We start from the raw sequence: 20,831 nt of genomic DNA on the forward strand, positions 1-20,831 counted from the left end.
AATGCTGGAAAAGTATTGGCTTGTATCAGCAGAAGAATTCCAACTGATACTTTTTGATACCGATACATCGGTATTGGTATCTGCTCAGCCCTAACTGTTAGTGTTTATCAATAGTAAATGCTCCTATAATGCACATTTTCTCTTCGCCTACAAAATCACTATTCCCAAATACTTCAAATTTTGCACAGTAACTCTAGTGGTCACAAAACTACACAATAATATGACACCAGTCATGAAACTGAATTCTCTCTCATGAAATTACCATTCAGGAAATATATAGAAATTCTTGTACTGAATAAAACAAAAATGTATTTTTAAAATATCAATAATCAAATCTTTATAATGCAGAGAATACAATGTAAATTTCATTTGTGTCTGAAATCCTCTGCATATATCAAATACCCTTTATTATGATTTTTTTCACGATAGTTCCAGGCTATTCCATGCAAATCGCAACATGGTTTCTCTTACATGGTCTAACACTAACATGGAGGAAGCATAAAACTACACTTTACACGATGTTCAGAATTGTACATCCAGTTTTCCTTTAATCTCTTGTAAATTTGAATTTCCTTAAAATGTTCATTTTATCTTTTTTACAACACTGGCTTGTACTATTTGAACATCATGTACTGTACCCTGAAAATAAATAAATAACATTATTGGTACGAATAACATGCAATGACAATAACGTGCCATGCTGAAGAGAAAACTAAACAGCGTATAATCTCATTGCAAAGAACTGCAAATTCAACAAATCGAGGGAGCTTACAGAAATAGGAGTTGACGAGATCTATCACTTCTGGAATATGTTCACAGGCAGCAAACAGGGAAGAGGTAAAGTAGAAAAAGAAAGAAACCTTCAATTACATTATCATAAAAAGTACAGGAAAAACACTGTGCACAGATTCAAGAAGAACCACATATCCTACAACAAATTTACTAGGCCTTGAAATTGTACCTACATAAATATCATAAACAGAAAACACATTGATAGATATTGTTTATTTATGATTGCTTTTTCAGTTAATATTGACTAGTGTTCATCTTACAAGCTATAGAAGAAGATTAATTGCATTATATAGTACATAACACTAAAAATCTGGAATATGGAAGCTCCAACTTTTGTACATATATTTTTTATGTATTCAAATCTATGCCTTGACTATATATTTTATAATTTCTTGTTTCATTTTCAAATATTGATTAGTTGATTGTTATTGTTTAATATCTTCATGACAGTGAGTTACATTACATAATTTAGTATTATTTACTTGTACATCTGTATTTGGAATGCATCTTTTCAAGTTCAATTTACACGTATGAATTATGTTACCTATGTGATTGTTCTCATGCCATTTAATGATTTGAAGTTTATTTTGCAAGATTTGAAAGTTAGAAAACAGTTATCATAGTAAAATTTACTGTTTTAACCTTTAATTTACTTATTACAGGACGAAACTACAGAATATATTTATTATTAGTTTCACAGTATATTTTCACATGTAACAGTCAAAAAGCAATTAAAATTTGAAATCATAAATAATAAATTTAGGAACTATAGTAATTAAATAAAATTATTTCTACAAAGAGAGCATTACAATATCAATATTAAAACATGTTCAAGACACAAATATTTGCAATCTATATATTTTTTTCCAATGCCTAGTAAAGAACACAAAGAAAACATCAAACAAGTTGCAAGAAAATTTGGTCACATCACATGCTTGGGTTGCAAATATCTCGGTTGATTACAATACTAAGTGCAATCAGAGTGCAAGGGCAATTATCTTCATGAGATATATCTTTTTCATTCACATGTGTAGCTGTAGGAATGATTTAATTCATATATGCACATTTTATATACCATAAATTACGAACTTGATAGCAAAATTAAAAATAATAATGCAGAAAATAACATGATTTTGTGTAACTTGTTGAAGATTGAAAAAATTTGAATAGAGGTGAGTGAATACTTGAGAAGAGTAGTTGGCCACCAGCAATTGTGTCACATATAATGAATACAATACCCAAAGGGACTAATTTATTCATTCTTATTCTTTTGTAGGGACCTAAATTTTTGTACTATTTCATGGCTAAATATGAAGCTTGATGATATTTGTAAACAGAAGACTTACCTCTGCATTCTTCATCTGCAGGAATTTATATATTATTTTTTACAGAAATCATAGATAAAATAATATCTCATTGAATTCATTCGCAATAAGAGACGTACATATCAAAGAAAATAACATTTTAATTTACAATTCATTTCTATTTGAAACAAATAAATCTGCAAAGTATCAGCGTTAGCTTCCAAATCACATTTGTGTAGCATTCCTTCCAAATGTGCATATACGTATATCATGAAATATGTTTTGACAGGTTCTCCCAACTATAAAATAATTACTTCTAATGCATTGTCTAGCCTAAGCTATTACTTAAATTTAACACATACCTCATTTTGCCTACATTGGATGCTCGCAAGGAATATTTCCATTTTGTAGTAAATCATCAAAACTTTATATTCATGCTTATTGATGTATTGCAAGTATTGGAATGTAATGATTTTGTAAGAAATTATGTATTTTGTTCAACATATCGTAAATTTTATTGATAAAATCAGGGAATAAATTATGATAAACCTATGAATATAGCACAATCATTTTTTGTGCGATTTCAAATATTAAGAATTATTAAGGGAAATACAGCTAGGTACTTTTGGCAAGTAGACACATTGTTGAAAGGCATATATATCCAACAAAAATAACTGAGGACATTTGTTGTGGCATTTGTAGTATAAAAATGATATCTAATTTTCATGAAAGTTTGCTTTAATGCACACAATCACTTTAAATATATCAAATTACCATTCCATATATGGATAAAAGTGCTCTTTCAATGGCAAATTAATTTAATGCCTAGAATTAATGTAATCCATGGCTTCATATGAAAACAGAAAGAGAAATAGCACATAGACCCAAATAAAAATATATTAATAACTTACGTTTTGCGAGTATCTATGTTGCTTCTATGACGTTTCGGGACGCAACTGCTCCCTTCTTCAGGCTGTTCACTTTTAGGTTATACACAATTCATAACCGCGTCGACCTCTTATTAGGTATAGGATATGGGATTGGTTAAGTGTGTGTAGTTAAAAACATTAAAAACCTAACACCCATAACAGGTGCACGTCATATTATCACGCTGTTTTCCTGATTAAAAACTGCTCCTTGAAATGTTAAAACTTTAAAACTAAATAGCCACGGCCTGCGTGTGCTGCAATTGCAATACTCCAATAACTACACACACTTAACCAATCCCATATCCTATACCTAATAAGAGGTCAACGCGGTTATGAATTGCGTATAACCTAAAAGTGAACAGCCTGAAGAAGGGAGCAGTTGCGTCCCGAAACGTCGTAGAAGCAACATAGATACTCGCAAAACATAAGATATTAATATATTTTTATTATAATTGTGAGTAATTCGCACAACTTTCATCATGAAATAGACCCAAAGCATAGAATAAAAGGAATAGAAAATGGAAGATAACATATGAAATAATTTTAGGTAAAAGGCAATCGCCATACAATGGTTATTCATTAAGAGCAAAGAGAGATTACTACTGAGTAAGAATATTTGCAGTGATGACAGAAGAGTAGTTAGTCGCTCGATATAAATAATGATTTAATATATACATTACGAAGAGAGTAGACACAGTTATTTTCTTAATGTTTTAGTTGCAAAAATCAGCAATACTTATAAATAAGAGGCAGACGGACATATAATTTTCCCAGCTGATATATGATCAGGGGCACACCTAATTAATTTTTCGAAACTGTAAATATGTAATGGTATAAATAAAGGTTTATAAAAACTCTAACTATAATAATATACACAGTATGAGTCGGATGTCCCTTCATTTTAAGATGAACGTCTTTAACCAATTGTTTTCTATTATATTCTAAGAATGACAATGAAATTATCAACTTAAGTATTTGTTTAAGTATTTTACAATTATATTTTAGCTTTAACAAGGGTAAATACATGAAACACTTAACAACAATTTTGATTACATATTTAGCATTAGGAATATCAAGCATATATTTCATTCTAAAAAAAAAAAAAGAAATTCATATAATTCTACTCCTACTTACAATAATTATTATTAGGAATCAGATTGAAAGAGAATGATTCGTAAAATACATTTGTGCATTAGTGACTTCTGAAATAGTTATGCTTCTTACACAAAAAAAATCTGAAAATCAAACTGAACCAGTCTGTAGCATGGTTTTACTATACACTATCTACATACATAATACTAAAATTATGATCTTTAATGATATTTGTAAAAACAATCCTGTGAAAGTTCAATAGCAGTTATTTGTGCAATAAACAAGTAATTCAAGTTGTTTAACTGTTACCTTTTGATACTTGGGTCTTTCCAGTTGTTGTTGATGAAAATGAGGAAGTTTTAGAATGCACTGAAATAAAAACAAATATACATGTAATGAAAAATATACATTTATAAAAATACATATATTAAATACAAAATATTATTTAATTTTCAATATTTTATTAAAAGTGCCAAATGGAAATACTAATTTAAGAATTTAACCTTCCAGAATACTACAGTTCAGGAAACTATTTTGGTTTGTACAAGTTTGTGGACCACTCTGTACAATTTTTAATGGACAGGAAATTCAATGATATTATTAGAGTACAAAAATTGGTACATTTTTTTTGTAATGTGAAAAATGTATTACTTTATAATCTTCCATCTAAATTTATAATTTCCCTTGCACTAATGTTGCAAGCATGATCTCCAATATTATATTTATTTGAGAAACTAGAAACTCGTCACACTCCATAAGAAATATCTCTATGTCCTGAGAAATTAAGGAAAATAGTTTTTCAATTGGCAAATCACTCAAACCTTAAGCTAGAAAGAAGAAAAATGTTAATGAAATGCAAAACTGTCATGAATAATAACAGATTTAAAAAAAATCAATTAACTTAACAATTTGCTTTCAAACAGGAAAATCAGAAGGAAATTCTCTATCCCACTGGAACAATTTAATAACCTACATATTGATTTTCTTTAGCTTTCCCCCATAAAAGTTCCTCTCAACTTTGCAAGAGGTTATCAGATATATATTTTTTTAATTTAATGATATCTACAAGTGTGTAAAGTTTGTTCATTTGTCATTAAAAATTTAAGATATTCTCAAATATATTATTGAAACTTTCTCCTTGTACCCTTTTAATTAGGTCTCTATACAAGTCAGAGTTTGAATGTTCCACTTTTTATTGTACATGGAAATATTGCAAAGAAAATTCTTCACTTGAAAAACTGTGAGTGAGCTCATAATTTAGCAACAACAATAAATATTTTCTATTTGATTTGAATATACGCAAAGTTAAATTTCTTCTCTTGGGGTAAATAAACTGGTGTACGCAGAACATTCTAACATAAATTTTCTACAACACTTTCAAATGCGAATTTAAAGATTATCATCATCATGTCACTACATTTAAACAGTCACAAAAATGCAAGTACATAGAATCTAGTTCTCTCCTTACATGCATATTTTATCAAATCTTTTATCAAATTAACCATAATCTGTTATTTACTTAAAATATTTTTTACATTCGCCAACAGTGTAAATATTAAATTGTTTAATACTGTGATAATATTTAGTAATCACTCTGTACCTTCTGTTCGAGTTACAGTTCTTGAAGAAGACTCGCCGCTTGCAGACACTGACATAGATTCAGATTGTCCTGAAACAAATTATAATACACTAATGAACATTATTGCTTAACAAAATAAATAATCTTAATATCAATTTCAAAACATAGAAACTCTACAAATTCAATTTTTAGTCCCACCATTTCCAGAATGAAAATTTTTGCTATTGAATAATTTTCTGTAAAGAAGAGTAATTACAAATGAAGAAATTTTGGAAAAACCTATAAATAGAACATGTTTCTATATTAAAACAAATATAATAATAGTCACACACATTTATATTTCAAAACAACATTTCTATTATGATGATAAATCTTTCAATTAGTGTTTCAATTTTGATATTTACGAGGAACTACAAACTATTAAAACATATTTCTCGTATATGTTGCACCATTGTTTTAAAATGTATAGAATTAATTATATGAATATATCTTAGTGCATTGACTGGGATCTGGGAATAAATGAAGTGTGCACTTCACCTGGAGATTAACAGAAAAGTATAAGAAGTTCGAGTAGTGTGTTATTTTTTGTGTTGAAACTGAAGAAAGAAAATGTTAAAACTTATATGAAACTTGAGTTCTTAAATATAATTCTTATCATTATTTTGATATTTTGATAAGTGTCTATTACATTCAATTTTACACATTGCCATCTCAACTTTTTCCATAGATCATTTATGAATAAATTCCTTAACAGGAAAAATAATGAATAAAATATGGCATTAAGAGATTTCTTCATTTCAGAAGAGACTGAAAGTAATATTTTTTAAAGATTTGCCTTCTGACAGCCAAAAATACCTAATGTTCACTGTATGTTAAATGCCAATGTAAAACTGTACTATTTGTGGGTTGTATCTTTTTTTAATTTTTCAAACTTTTGAGACATATGCATATGTATTTTTGTCAATTGTAAAGGCAGAGGCTATTTGCTAATATTCAATGTTAATTATTTCCCAACATTGTTGTGATTTATTAGTTTCATTATTGTTATTCTGTCAGAATGCATGTGATAATTGCTTCTGAATATTGATCATAAGCACAAGATATATGATATATTTTTTTTAATAGCTATGTGTGAACGCCTACGGAACTCAGTAAATTCGAGATATAAATAATGAGTAAATCACAGTTCGATTCCCAGTGAAATCTTATGAATTCTAATATCCGTTTAGGGAATTTTCATAATTACAAATTTTGAGCAGGTTCAAAACTGCCATAAAGTATTATATACATAATATTTCTGTAAAATGTGCAAGTCCATTATGTGTACAAACATCTGATTCCCTACAAGTATTACATACATTAAAAAAAATAATATTTCATTAGAAGTTCACACACAACACATACACATGCACAAATAATTTGTTAACACATGCATTTTCACAAATTTACACCTACATAACAATAAAATCAAAGATAATTATTAACATTGCACACAACTCTTGATTTATCCAACATGCATGTAAATAACGCACTAAAATATTTCAATGCTATACTTAGTAACTGAAAAGAAACAACCCTTTATATCACAATACATGCTGAACAAACAATAATGCATGTAATGTCAATATAACTGAAATTAATTAACTAGCCCTATGCCCTTGGAAAAGACTTGCACCAAAGTATTGCCAGTACTGCTATGTATTTTTAACATCATGATCTGTAACTATTTGTATTTAGTAATATCACTGAATAATAGTATGTTAGCAGTTATCAAAACTATAAGTGACAGTTTGGAAGAGAGTGATTTACTCATCACAAATAGAAAAAAATGCCAAATAATTTCTCTCTTCAGATCCCAGTTGTCAATGCAAAAGGGGTAATATTATATTGGATTCCACAATCTTTTAAAATATAAGCTTAATTATTCACTTATTACCTATTTGAAAATGCTGAAAAAATAGCAAATGTGTTCTATGCAGATATGAAATAAAAATAATAATTTCAGACTTTTTCCTACGGTGAGGACATAGACATGTTTTTTAAAAAAACAACTGTACCATTATATTAAAAATTTCACTAGATTAAAATGTTTATAAGTTACAATTTTTAAAAGTTATTTTTAGAAGATATCATAAATTTAAAATTTCTATTATGTTAAATACACAATGTTTACTGGACATCATGTAGTTTGTGGCTTGTTGATGCAAAAGTAATATATGGTGCAAGAAAGTTGATTATGAGACATTTTGAAAGACCATAACAATTATGAGAGTCACTATTAGAATCTGCACATACAAATAAATTTATGAGAAATTTTTGTGGGAAGAGTTCTCATTTGATTTGATTTGATTTTTGTTATTTAGTGTCGCTTTTTTTGCCACTTTTGGCTAATCACGGCGAAAGAGTTCTCATGTAACACTATTCTCTTTTATATTGACAATGCTAGTTGTCTATCTTTAGCATAACTTTGTACTGAATAAATTATGCTGATAAAAGTAAAATGGAATATTTTGATAGTTATTGAAGAACATATTAAATAAATAAGCAAAAAATAATAATGTATGATTTGAATAAACTGAAATTTAAATTTAAATAAAAATAGAAATAAAAACAATGACAAAGGAAACACATTTGCCAACTTAAAACATAATCACGAATGAGAAAAATCAAAAAGTTAAATGTACTATTGATTTTACACTATTCCACATGGAAAGTCTCCGTAGCATTTGCTATTTTTATCTACAATCCTTCCTTTGTAGTTTATTACCTGTGTGAATAGAATACACTGTACCATGTCTAAAGTGGAGATGTTTCTCTGTATAATAAAGGATAAATATTTATATCTAAATATGAGAATGATCAACAAAAAAAGAGCATACATTTTGTAGCCAAATGTAATGCACAGATACAATGAAACAAGTTTTTATCCATGCATAAGTTTACAGACTTGTTGATAACGGCAGTCAACATACCATAAAAGAAAGCATCCAAAAATGAAGAACTTGTTTTATAAACTACAAACAAAAATGCCTGAAAAGCAACATATTTTTTAAAAATGAAACAAATAACAAAAAAAATAATAAAGTATCTACAATGTGCATATTATTATTAACTGCCAATTGTAGCTTCTTCAATATATGGAAAAAACATTAGTAAAGCTTATTTTCTTACAGTGTATAAACCATACTTGAAAGATTTACCTACAAGATGACAGTACGACAAATAAAAAATAACATTCCAGGTATATAACATAAAATAACTTCGTGCACCAACAAGAATACAAAATAAATTGCATAGCATGTAATTAGATGTTCAAGTTAGGCTCACAACTCAAATTCACTTTTGTACATGAAGCAGTAGTTTAGTCTGTTATTTTAACTAATAGATTCCTACAAAATGGAGAGCAGCACTGTTGTTCAGATCTGTAGTTGCAGTGTTTTGATTCAGATGCTGTTAAGAGGGTCTACATGAACACGCAGCTTTCTATGCTACATAATCTTCCACATATTTCCATGCAGACAGGCCATGATTACTTACTATTAAGGTTCTGTGCCACAGATCTTTTCTCTGCACTAGATTCTTCCCATGCCTGCTGCTTATGTTGGAAGTGTGCGAGAGAGGCTGAATGTTGCCTTTTCTGCACATTGCTGGACGATGACGAGTGATGATGTCGAGAGTCACTTGTATCTCTACGCTGCTGAGCCATTGTAGCTGCGTGGAACAGGTTCTCGAACGCTTCATCTACGTTGTCGTCAATGTCCGATGGCATGGGGAGCTCGTCGTCAAGTACTGGCCTCCTCTTGATAGGTGGCTTGCTCGTGATGGGATCAGGCTTTGAAGGTTTTTTACTGCTTTGATTGAAGTATGCTTCAACTTCCCTCTGTTTTTTCTCCATATTTTCGGGTGACATTCTTGCTTCGAATTGTTTCGGAAACATTCGCAAGTTCTTGGATAGTGATGCCGGTGGACGTCGTGGGGCTGGTTGAGTGATGGAATCAAGAGCCAAGCTCTGAGGGCGTTTGGCCTTCGTATGTGGTATTTGGTTGCACGATCCGGATTTCTTAATCTGTAACTCCTTTGCACTTTCGGCTCGGAGAATGTCATGAAGAGAGTTGCAACGTGGTGGTGAGAATGTTGGAACTTCACTTCTTCTATTGTCTCTGTTATGTGATGAGTGATGCACTGTTTGTGTCTTTCCAGCTGTTTCGGCTGTGAATATGTTTGTTAAGGAGGAACTGCGAGTAGGTGAGAATGAGGAGGGATCTATATTCGTTCTCCAATCTTTAGATGGTCCATGCAACTGGGTTGGTGGTGACGGTTGTTGTTTGTATGTTTCAGCATTGATTATATCATGCAAGGACTTGCTTCGAGTAGGTGAGTTCATGCTTTGTTGGGCTTCTTTGGCATGCCTGTCCCGTAATTGTCTGTGTATACGTGACACTTGGTCCTTGATAGGGATTTGCAGACGAGTGGTGAGTACCTCTTCTTCATCGTTCAACTTCTCTCGTGATGTTGTGAGAAGCGGTTGTTGGTGTTTCTCTATGGTGGAACCTTGTGAAGCAGTGGGCTGCAGCTCAGCAGCTGAGAACTTCTGCAAGACGCTGCTCAAATTTCTCACAGCAGAGCTTCTGCCCTCAGACCGCATCACCGAGTCCACTTCACGATGCTGTACTACCGCTTGTTGGCACACTGGACCGGTCATCACACGGGACACTGCAGTGTGCAGTGTGGTTTCCTCCTGCAATCCTGCTGCAGCACGGGGCGGAACCGGAGGAGGGGGCGAGTGTGGTACTCTGTGCGGTGGTGGTACAGGTGGAGCTCCTTGGTGCATTGGTGGGGGTGGAACAGGTGGTGGTGAGTGCCTAACGTGACTATGTCTGTTATCACCTGAAGAGTAAGAAGACACAGGGATTGAATTAGGAAAAATAATCCTGTCGACACTACGTCCTCGCCCACGACTCGCACCACCGGACTGCGGTGGAATTGGGGGAGGAGAGTTTTCTCTCGACAGCGTTTCAAATTTTGCTGTTGACGACTGCACTATGCATAAGTCCCTCGTGTCCTTGGTCCATGGCAGTGTTGGACTCAAAGGAGAGGTACTCTCCTGAGGGGTAAAAGACAAACGGTTCTTGTTTCTAGAGGGTGCGATGGTATTAGTGTGGGTTCTTGTTGGAACCACAGGAGGGCAGCTACAGGTTGCAGGCAGATGATCACAAAACCTTTGTTCAACAAGATTCTTAACTTTTCCGATTGCAGGATTAGTCACAGTGATTAGGGGAGACATTGAGCCACTTGATTTCTTTTCTGGTGGTTGGAATGCAGACAAGGGTGCATGCGAAAACTTATTAACAGGTGCAGGTGCCTTTATCAGTGCAGGTGGTGGTGTTGGTTCAACAGACATTTTTGTAAACAGCTGCTTCTTGCTTGTAACACTGTTTGCAACTCTTAACGATCCTATGACCACAGAGTCTGGTGGATGTACATTATCATGTCGATGGTTCTTGTCGTCCGATGTCCATGGAAGTCTAGCTTGATCGCCAGATTTCTGAGCATCCTTCTGCTCAAATAGTTGCCTCAGGAACGTGCTACTCTGTTTGCTGAGCTTTGGCCCATGAGCAGCAGCTCTGGATTTTGATGCTGTGACAGAATCATCAGCAGCCCTCCAGAACATTCTAGCTGCTGCAGGGCCAGATGGAGGGGTTGGCTTCTGTGCGGGAGGTCTGTAAGGTCCTCCTGATTCAAATGCAGTTTTGATGTTACTGAAACGGTTGCTCCAGTGGTGTCCACCAGCTGATGGTTGGTGGTAAATTGGTTTAACATCGCCTGGACTGTGTTGCTCCAGAAATGCAAGAAACTTTTTGTCGCTCTCGGTCTTCGGTTCAAACGGAACAATGGGTGCTGGTTGTTGGTGAGTTCCGACTCTGATCGGGCCACGTAATGCTAAATAAGCAGCTCGGTGTTTCTCTGCTGCTGTTTTACTGTCAGGTTCGTTCTCATCATCGCTTAAGTACTCATCTTCATCTTCTACTTCGTAAAAATTCAAAGGCTTTGGAATGTCAATGGTGTTAGCTCTCTTCATTTTTTTCTTCTTGTCGCTCTTTTTCAGAGCTTTTCCAACATCCAGCTTTTCTTCTCTTGTTATGTTTGAAGAGTAACTTGGCACAGAATCATCATGAGACATTTGTTGGAGAAATTTTTGAGTAGAAGAATTTGAAGTGTAGTCATTTGTCTTTCCTGTATTCTGGACAACTGATAACAATCCATTCTGCTGAGATTCAGTTTGGTTATTCTTAACAATATTTTCATACAAGTTGTCTTCAGAAGGTAACTTATTCCATTCAGATTCAAAAGGATTACGTCTGTCAGATGAATGATACGTTTTTCCCAAGTCATTCTCAAAGGGTTTAGACGTTTCATACACAGAATATCCTTGATCTGTTGCACAATATCCATTAGTCTGTGCTTGGATGAAGGAATCGGCATGTCCTATAGATTGTGACCTTCCAGTTCCATAATCTTTCTTGTCGCTTGTGTGTGATGTTTTCTCATGTCTTTGGTTACTGTCCTGCATTGCATTGTTGCACATAGCCTCTTCTCTTTGCATTCCATTTGATTTACCAGGCTGAGCAACCAGCATGGAATGTTTAGAACGGATTTCTTCCTCATGGGACAGTTGCTTTTTTATTGCTGCCTTGTGAATAGCTATCTGCACCGTCTGAGCTGGGGTAAAGAGAAGCTGACTGGGGTCGTCAAGGGTCCATGAGGTGGATCGAACAGGAGGTGGGTGGGAGTGCCCCCTGAGCACATCAGAGTGAGGGGAAATTATGGTTTCATTGAGAACACGTGATGTTCCTTGCAAAGTGCGAATCTCCTCTTGCACTTTCTGCTTTGTGCCACTGTCCAGGGACAGTGACTGCAGAACCTTTCGGTGCTTTGAAACTGGTGCAATATCTTTCTCTGGCGATGGCTCGTTTTGTATATCAAGAAGGCATGCATCTTTATTTATATCATTCGTCGAATTCCATGTAGATGTACTCTGACTTGTGTTTGGTGTGTCATTAGTAGGGGCCTTTGTGACTTCTCCATCTTGCTGTGGAAATGGTTTAGCTGTGTTGTTGAATTGATTAACATAAAAAGGTGAACGTAATGGTTCAAAATATACTGGTCGGAAAGCCTTACTGGCCGGCGACAACAGATCTCCCATTGAACTTTGCTTCACCAGAGGATGAGGAACCTTTGCTCCACTATTCGAACTGGCTGCACTCTCCTGAGTCCCCTTTGGTGTTTCTGAGTGTTCGCGAACACCTGGAGATGATTCTGTTGAATCTCTTCTTTTGCTATCCGACTGGAAATAGTCTGTGCCTGTCGTTGCCTGCAAGTGTCTCCTGACATCTGCCAGTTCCTCTTGGGTTACCCCCACCGTGTATCTATTCTGCCTCTTCCGTATGGAGCGTAGTCTTGGTGGGGCAATGGGTGCAGTCTCCGGCTGTGCCTTGTCCTCATTCCATGGAGGGTCGGATGGGGGCGGTGCACTGGGCTGCAGCACATCATGCAAGGAAGTCTGCAACCGTGCAACAAGTGACAACAATGCCTCACTTCGTGCAGGATCCAGTGTCTCACCACGTGACGCCGCAAGTTGTAGCGAATTTTGAAGCTTGGACAAGGCAGAATGAACCTCAGTCATGAGATCAGACCCAACCTTAGCATCGGCAGCTGGTACCTCATCGTTCTGTTGCCTTTTACGAGCAGCTTCCTCGATGGAACACTTCAACCCTTCCATGAAAGTGCTGAACTCCCCTTCATTGTTCTGCTGGCGAAGATCCTCCCCAGATTCAGTACCCGAATCGAACATCCCCTCCTCACTACTCTCACTACGACCCCTTGACTGTTGCTCTGTCACTGCCGGCACAGTTTCCACGTGACGCTGTGCTGCTCCATCCAAAGAGGTTTTCAACTGTTCAACTATCAGAGGAAGTAACTCACCCTGCATGCTCTGAAGGACAGAACTCTCCACAACCTCCTCGGTTTTGTCGCCATCTGCTCGTTCTCCGGCAACCACAGTGGCTGCAAAATAAAAGGTAACATCAGGCTTTACTCTATTAGACATGTATTTGAATTTTAATTGCCAGAATGTCACAACAGGCAGACAAAATTACAGTGAATGAGTCAATACATATGTGTGTGGCTGATAGCACAAGCTTTATACCACTATAATGGAAAGATGGAAGGCATTGTCACATATGGAAGCAAAATGCATTGCATTCCAAAATTTTACCTGAAGCCTACATAACTAAATATTCTATTTACTAACAATTCTCAATTTTTAGATATGCAAGTGATATTCTAGCAATGCCTTTTATCATACGTATCTCTTCTTCTACTGTAAAATCAAAATAAATATTCCTAGTAGAAATAAGCCTGTTGGTTGTAGTACTAAACCACCTATGTGTCTTGCATCTAGTTGCTTGCATCTGCTCTTGCCTTCAAACATTCATAAACATAAAAGAAATTAAGGATTACATCACTGTTTTAAACAAATAATTTTAGTAACTACAAAATATATGCATTTAAAAAATTAAAATTCTATACTTTCGCATAAAAGTTTTAAAAAAGACGGGACAACAGTTTTTCAGTACTTTTTGTGATCTGCATGGCATACTTGTTTCTGAGAACCTGCAGAGAATCACTTTGTATGAACTTGTTTTTGTACTAAGTGGAGCTGTAACATTAGATAAACAAGGAAACAATTTTGATGCGTTTTTCATTCGACGATTCTGCCATAACAACAACAAGAACAACTTCTGAAGTCACTGAACACCTGCCATGGTAACAATTGTGGATGATAAGGAAATGTTTGTAATGTCAATGGCCCTATGTTTTAAAAAATATTTTTTAGACTATTTTTTTTTTGTTTGCATTACAATATTACATCCTCATATTGCCCAGGACAGGATTCAAACCAAGGACCCTTAGCGTCATAGCATGCTGTGCTAATCACTCCACCACTAAGGAGGTTGGCATACTTATTTCCAAACACAACTTTAATTATCCAGAACTGATTTGTATATTAAATATTTTTTATGCAAATGTTAACTAATAAACACAAAATATATCATTTGATAGAAATCTAGCATGCAAGTCATTATGTGACAACTATAGGTGCAAGTGATCCTTGGTTGTTTACAAAGCATTCTTAGGGTGATATAAATAACATCCACCATTTTTTGTCACATGATTGAAACTTGATTGTGATTGGCTGCACACCACATTCAACATGGTAAGCAGACATAGGGCATGATCCAGTTGTCATCCATAGTCAGTTGTGCATCCAGTTGGAAACAAAGTAGTGAGGCACAAAGACTTAAAAATCAAGCTTTCAACAACTAATGGGAAACTTCAAGCTACAAATGTAAAGATTATGTTGTAAAGAGGCTGTGGAAAAAATGAAAACCCTTGCTTTGCCAGATACACTGTGTCTATTGAAAGTGGGGGAGGGGCAGGATTCCCAACTAGAAAAACCCTAATATATGAGCAAAATGTACAGACTGTGTTAGCAATAAAGAACCTTTATTTTATTGCATTCTTGTAGTGTTTTAACAGGCACGGCCATATGTAGACTATATAGTGGCAAAACAAGAAATGTCATCAGTGTCTATTTCAGGACGACAGTGTCATTCCTCCACAGGGACTCACTGAACTGTTTTTTGGACACCTTCCAACCTGCAATGTGAAGGAGGAACAATGACCGGCGGAAAACAGCAGACTAATGTCACCAGCAGAAAATATTACAAGTTAAATTTAAGAATATTTTTGTGAGCAACAGCAATAAGCAATAAATGAGGCAAGATGTATTTCGTTATATACTGTTTGCATATATCCCCCCTTCCCATTTTGATTTGATTTTGTTATTTAGCATGGGTTCTCTGCCACTTTTGGCAGATCGCAACAATAAGGATGAGTGATGATGTAATGAAACTGATGAAGGGACACTCACAGAGAACATCCATGCCACAACTGGGATTTGAACCGGGAAACCATGGTGTCATAGCATGCTTAGCTAACTACCCTTCCGGAGATCTGGCACCCGCACCCCCTTTTTAATCCAAAGATGCAGTTGGATTGTATGATGTATGATGAGGATGCTATATAAATTGATGGGGGTGCAACACTCGCAAAGAACTTTGGACAAATCACTTTTTATATCCACAACTGTATATATAAATGAAAATAAGATTCAGCCAATGCATGCCGAGGGTGGAGGGGGCGAAATACCTTCGAAATAGCACTCAAAATGATGCATAATGCATGACAAATTAGCTTTCTATGCACACTTCTTTTATATCACAATATTGAAATTTAAAAAAGACTCCATTTCTTACCTACAGTTGGAGAATAGAACTGTTTTGTAAACAGCTGAATGCAACTGCACTGTATTGTCATGAAAATTTTGTTTATGCTTTGCACCTATTCAAGTACATAATAAGAATATAACTCGAAAAGTTCACTAATACGCATGTAAAATATGCAAAAACAAATTTGATGTTATGGAGAACGAGTTATCGCACATTTCAAGTTTTTGCAAGTGACTTTGGGTATGCAGATCCTGAAATTTCGGGAAATCGTTTACCGACTTCCGGGATCCAGAACAGTACGGAAATTTTTGGTAAATGTGCACTTCAGAGAGAAATAGTGTGTACAATTCTAGTTTTTTTCATATAGGGCTACATTCTCGATTATGTTACTAATAGACCTACCCAATAATAACTCAACGCAGCAAAAATCAACTCAATCAGTTCATTCTGATCTGGTCTGGTCACAACAATCATCCAAAGTGACCTGTCAACATCTCGGAAACAAGGAATTGGAAGATAAATGAAGACCTAATAAATACTGTTGAACATAACTTATTTTGATTGACATGCCAGTCTGTCTGTGGGGGATCAAACAATTGAAAGACAACAAATGGCATTTTTTTAATCACTTCGAAACAACCCGAACAATAAATACAAAATTCGATACATTGAAAGAACTGAATTTTCTACATGATGCGATCTCCACCTTTCCGATCGATCCATCCATTTGTCTGTTCTAATCAACGATCGAAACAATAAATATTTATCGACTTCTCAGAAACTACAAAAGACACTAGAAACGTAGCATCCGGTGGACAGTATGATCATAATCATAATCTTTATTAATCCGTTGACCCATTTTTTCATGGGTATGGATCTACATAACACTAACCAAACATGCTCTGATTGTCTGTCAGTCTACGACAGTCAACAATCGGTATGGGTTTAACCTTCGAGATCTCAGAACCAAATAAAGATACAAATAAGCAATTTGTGTACCTCCTATTATTATCTCTATCGACCTATCCCAGTGTCTGTCAAGGGAATCAAAAATTGAGCAATCGGCATTGTAACAAACTTTCCATAACCAATAGAAGTTAAAATGCCAATAACATAAAACATAAAAACATTTGTTATATCAATTTGGCTACATAGGAAACTAAAAAAAATGTTACAAAGATGAAAATTTGGATAATGAATTCAGATTTATATGCTAATTAATTATGACATTGTGAGCAAGTCATTAATTTATTTATAACATATGGCAGCTACATAGAAGTTAAATGCAGATCAAATTGTTATTTTTTTTTTTTCCTGGGCACGATCCTGAGTTCAGCTATCAGTAGTACAAGGATTGTTAACTAAATTATTTATTACTAAACAAAATACTGAATGTAAATATTGACTGAGGAAAGAGAAGCAAACCAAAGTTCAACAAGGCCAAACCAGCTTCATCCTAACATCTGCCTCGTTCTATGGAAAGAAGTTCTTGCAACTACAGCTCCTGTAAAAGCTGTATACTACATTGTTACCACACACATGGACTTTCTTGCATAGAGAAGTTACCGACTGTAAAATTTAAAACATCCCACAGTCTGTCTGCCTGTCAATTTTTAACAACTGGACAATATTTTTTAAGTATATAAATCTGAATATCTTGTCATGCATAAAAATGGATAATGATTACAAATTACAGTTGTGTGCAGCATAAAGTATATTTAAAAACTGATGATTTAAATTACTTTACAGTAATTAGGGTAACTCTGTTATGGCCAATAATACTTTTAAAATGGTTATGGTCATTATTTTTGGTTGGCAGCAAAAAGTGACGTGTTATTATTATACCTTCATTTCTCCAGCTATTTTTTTTTACAATGTGTGCGTTGCAACTGATTAGTAAAAAGTGTTGGTAAGAAGCCCAGTACTTACCTTTTTGATCTGCCATTATGGTACGTATTCTAGTCCTTATTCTTCTTCTAGTTTCGTAATCTTCACTAGACTCCAGCTGTAAAAAGATAATGTGTGCCATAATTGGAAATTCATTACATATGATGTGATCCAACATCTCTGCATTTTTAATCCATTATAATAAAAGCATGTAGACAAGCATTTTATTTCTTGAATTGAAGACGTTTCAATACGCTCATGGTATTTTTGTCAAGCCACGAATCTCATATTTACTGCATTATTACTTGTGTAGTAAGTATGTGGTTTGATGTTCCTTTTGTTTTTCCATTTCACACATAACAATCCGGGTCTGACAAACCTAACCAAATATTTCCGAACAGATTCAAAGTTTTCAAGATAACTCTTGGCTGCTGAAGATCATAGTTCACAACTATATTCTAAAATCTAAAGTTATACAAAAATGCAAAAGTACTCTAATTTTTAAACACATTTCAGGAAAAAATGCACTATTTTCGTAAAATGCACACTTCTCAAACATGGGCAACCGCAGAAGATTTTCGAAGGGGGTCAGAATATATAAGGTTTTAACTACATGCTCTACATGCTCAAGTGGTGAAGAAACGTGGAGATAGAACCGTTTTCAAGGGAGAAAGAAGAAAGAAGATAAAGAACAACAGCAACAAATATATATATATATATATATATATATATATATATATATATATATATATATATATATATATATATATATAAAGAAGACAGAGAAAAGCAAAGAGAAGGAAAGCATAGAAGCAAGAGACAGAGGAAGAAAGACAGAAAAGATAAATTGGAGAAGAGAGAGAAATAACGAAGCGAGATAAAGAAAGTGAGAGCATAAGAGAGAAATAAGAAACGAGACAGAGAGGAAAGGAGAGAAAGGGGGCGGGAGAAGGATAAGACCATTCCATGTTGGCTATCTGTTACTAGCGAACTCTACAGTTAGATATACGCAACACCGTCAGGCGTGTTCTGATTGGTGCTACCGGATACGAACTCGAGCGTTCAAGAGCGACCTAGAAGCACAGAGAAGATACTAATTTTATAAAAATTATATAAAATTATCTTCTCTGTGCTAGAAGTCTCGTCCACTCGACTTCTGGGTAGCACGCCGTACATATACACAGCTCGAATACACTTTAGGTAATGAGGTCTTTTGATAAATAAGGAACCACACTTCTGTTAGTGACACCTATATTTCATAGTTCTTACACGTTCACACTCGCCATAAAGTAATTGTTAACGAGTTCGTAAGGTATAATTGGAAAAACTGTTGAAATTGATGATGTTTTAGGTTTGTTTGTGTATTAACGTTTAAGCATGTAAAAGTATAATTGAACTGTGTAGAATGGTTTCAAGGAACTTTGTTATATTTAACAGATTTTGCAAAGTTTGTTAACATCAGACCATGAATAAACTCAAGGTGAAAATATTTATCTGTTTAATTGAAATAAATGCTGTTAGTAATTGTAAGATCTGAATTTATGATGAACGTCCTCAAGATGCATATGGCACTCTCTGGAACGTTTCCACTGCTTGGTCTCATGAACCTCGATTCCGCGCGGGAGTCTGCCCTTCAAGGAATCGAGGGTGATGATAAGGAAGCAAGAAGATTGATAGAGAAAGAGAGGGAGAAAATCTAGAAAATAAAATGTAAAATATATTTAATAAATAAATTATCAAAATGAGGGGAAATTAACACAAACAAAGAGATACTAAAATTGTAGAAGGAAAATACGAGAGAAGAAAATAAAAAAATGTTATACAAGAAAGGGAGAAGGAAAGTCCTGAATCCAGCCACTTTCCTCCGGGGCAGGGGCCATCAAACTTCATGGGGTGGAATGTTATATTATAAGCATCGAATTATAATACTAAGAAAACAATACTAATACACTCCTCATAAAAACTGTTTGGAAAATTGTTATATTAGGTAGGTGATAGGCACGATGGCATACGTCGGCGAAAAGACGAGAACGTCCACAGACAGATACCATGTGTTGTTGAATTCCAAGGCCTATGTAGGTGGCTATCACCTATTGTCTAACGTAACAATATTCCAAACTTTTTGTAAGGAGTGTATTTTAAAATTGCCCCTTACTTCTGATGTGCAGTTATATTAAATTAAGTGTAATTAAGTATAATCAACTATCGTTTTAAGAATTGAATTATGAGAATCAAGAAAATATAATACATAGTATTTACAGCAAAGTAAGACATCTAGGCTTTCTACAGCATATCTGTGAATGGCGTCATCAATGAAACTTCTGTGGGTTTCTTGTCCCCCCCCCCCCTTCCGGGCTAGTGTCCTAACCCATCATATTTGTTAATTTAGAATTTATAAAAAACAGACGATAATATAAATTCGTTCATTATTTTTTACTTTCAATTAAAAGAGCACTGAGTCAGTGCTTATTACTACGAAAAAAACAAAATAAAAACTACGTTCTACGTTAAATTTAAGTGAATGAAAGAATGCTAAAGTGAACATAGTTGCCAGATTTCTTAGCTATAGTTCGAATGCTCTGCCAGCTTATTGAAATTTTCGGGGGGGTTTTCAATTTCCGGGGGGATCCCCTCTGGGCCACTGCCTGAATCCATAACTGTTAGTAGGCAATTTCCAAGGGGAGATTCAAGATCCCCTGATGTTTCCTGCAGACCCCCTTGTTCACCGGCCAAGTAGACGCTTAATAAATATTTGTGGACTGGAAATATATGCAAAATTTTACAAGTTCAACTCACCAGTTGGCGCAACAGACGCTCGTCGTGGATATTTTCTATGTCCTGATCGCACCCGTCTGCTACGGAAACCTGAAAAAAAATATACGACATTTATTTATTG

General features: G+C 34.7%; 1 protein-coding gene across 6 annotated transcripts in view; it reads right to left on the minus strand.

The window, feature by feature from the left end:
- Window positions 1-20,831, minus strand: part of LOC145988882 (uncharacterized) — a 273,840-nt gene that overhangs the window by 16,780 nt on the left and 236,229 nt on the right. For 5 of the 6 annotated variants that reach the window (XR_014441799.1, XM_083124157.1, XM_083124155.1 and 2 more), the window contains 5 exons: window positions 20,732-20,800; window positions 17,978-18,053; window positions 13,680-13,760; window positions 5,718-5,786; window positions 4,427-4,486 (listed from right to left, as the gene is read on the minus strand). Coding sequence is in view for 5 of the 6 variants with exons in the window: in XM_083124157.1 (XP_082980283.1) it covers window positions 4,427-4,486; window positions 5,718-5,786; window positions 13,680-13,760; window positions 17,978-18,053; window positions 20,732-20,800 (355 nt within the window). In the remaining variant the exon portion in view is untranslated. Of the gene's footprint in view, window positions 1-772; window positions 803-4,426; window positions 4,487-5,717; window positions 5,787-13,679; window positions 13,761-17,977; window positions 18,054-20,731; window positions 20,801-20,831 lie in introns of all 6 variants that reach the window. The other variant, XM_083124159.1, reaches the window with a different exon arrangement.

This window comes from Lepisma saccharinum, chromosome 6 (genome assembly GCF_977018435.1).
Source record: "Lepisma saccharinum chromosome 6, izLepSacc3.1, whole genome shotgun sequence".
Classification (NCBI taxonomy): domain Eukaryota; kingdom Metazoa; phylum Arthropoda; class Insecta; order Zygentoma; family Lepismatidae; genus Lepisma; species Lepisma saccharinum.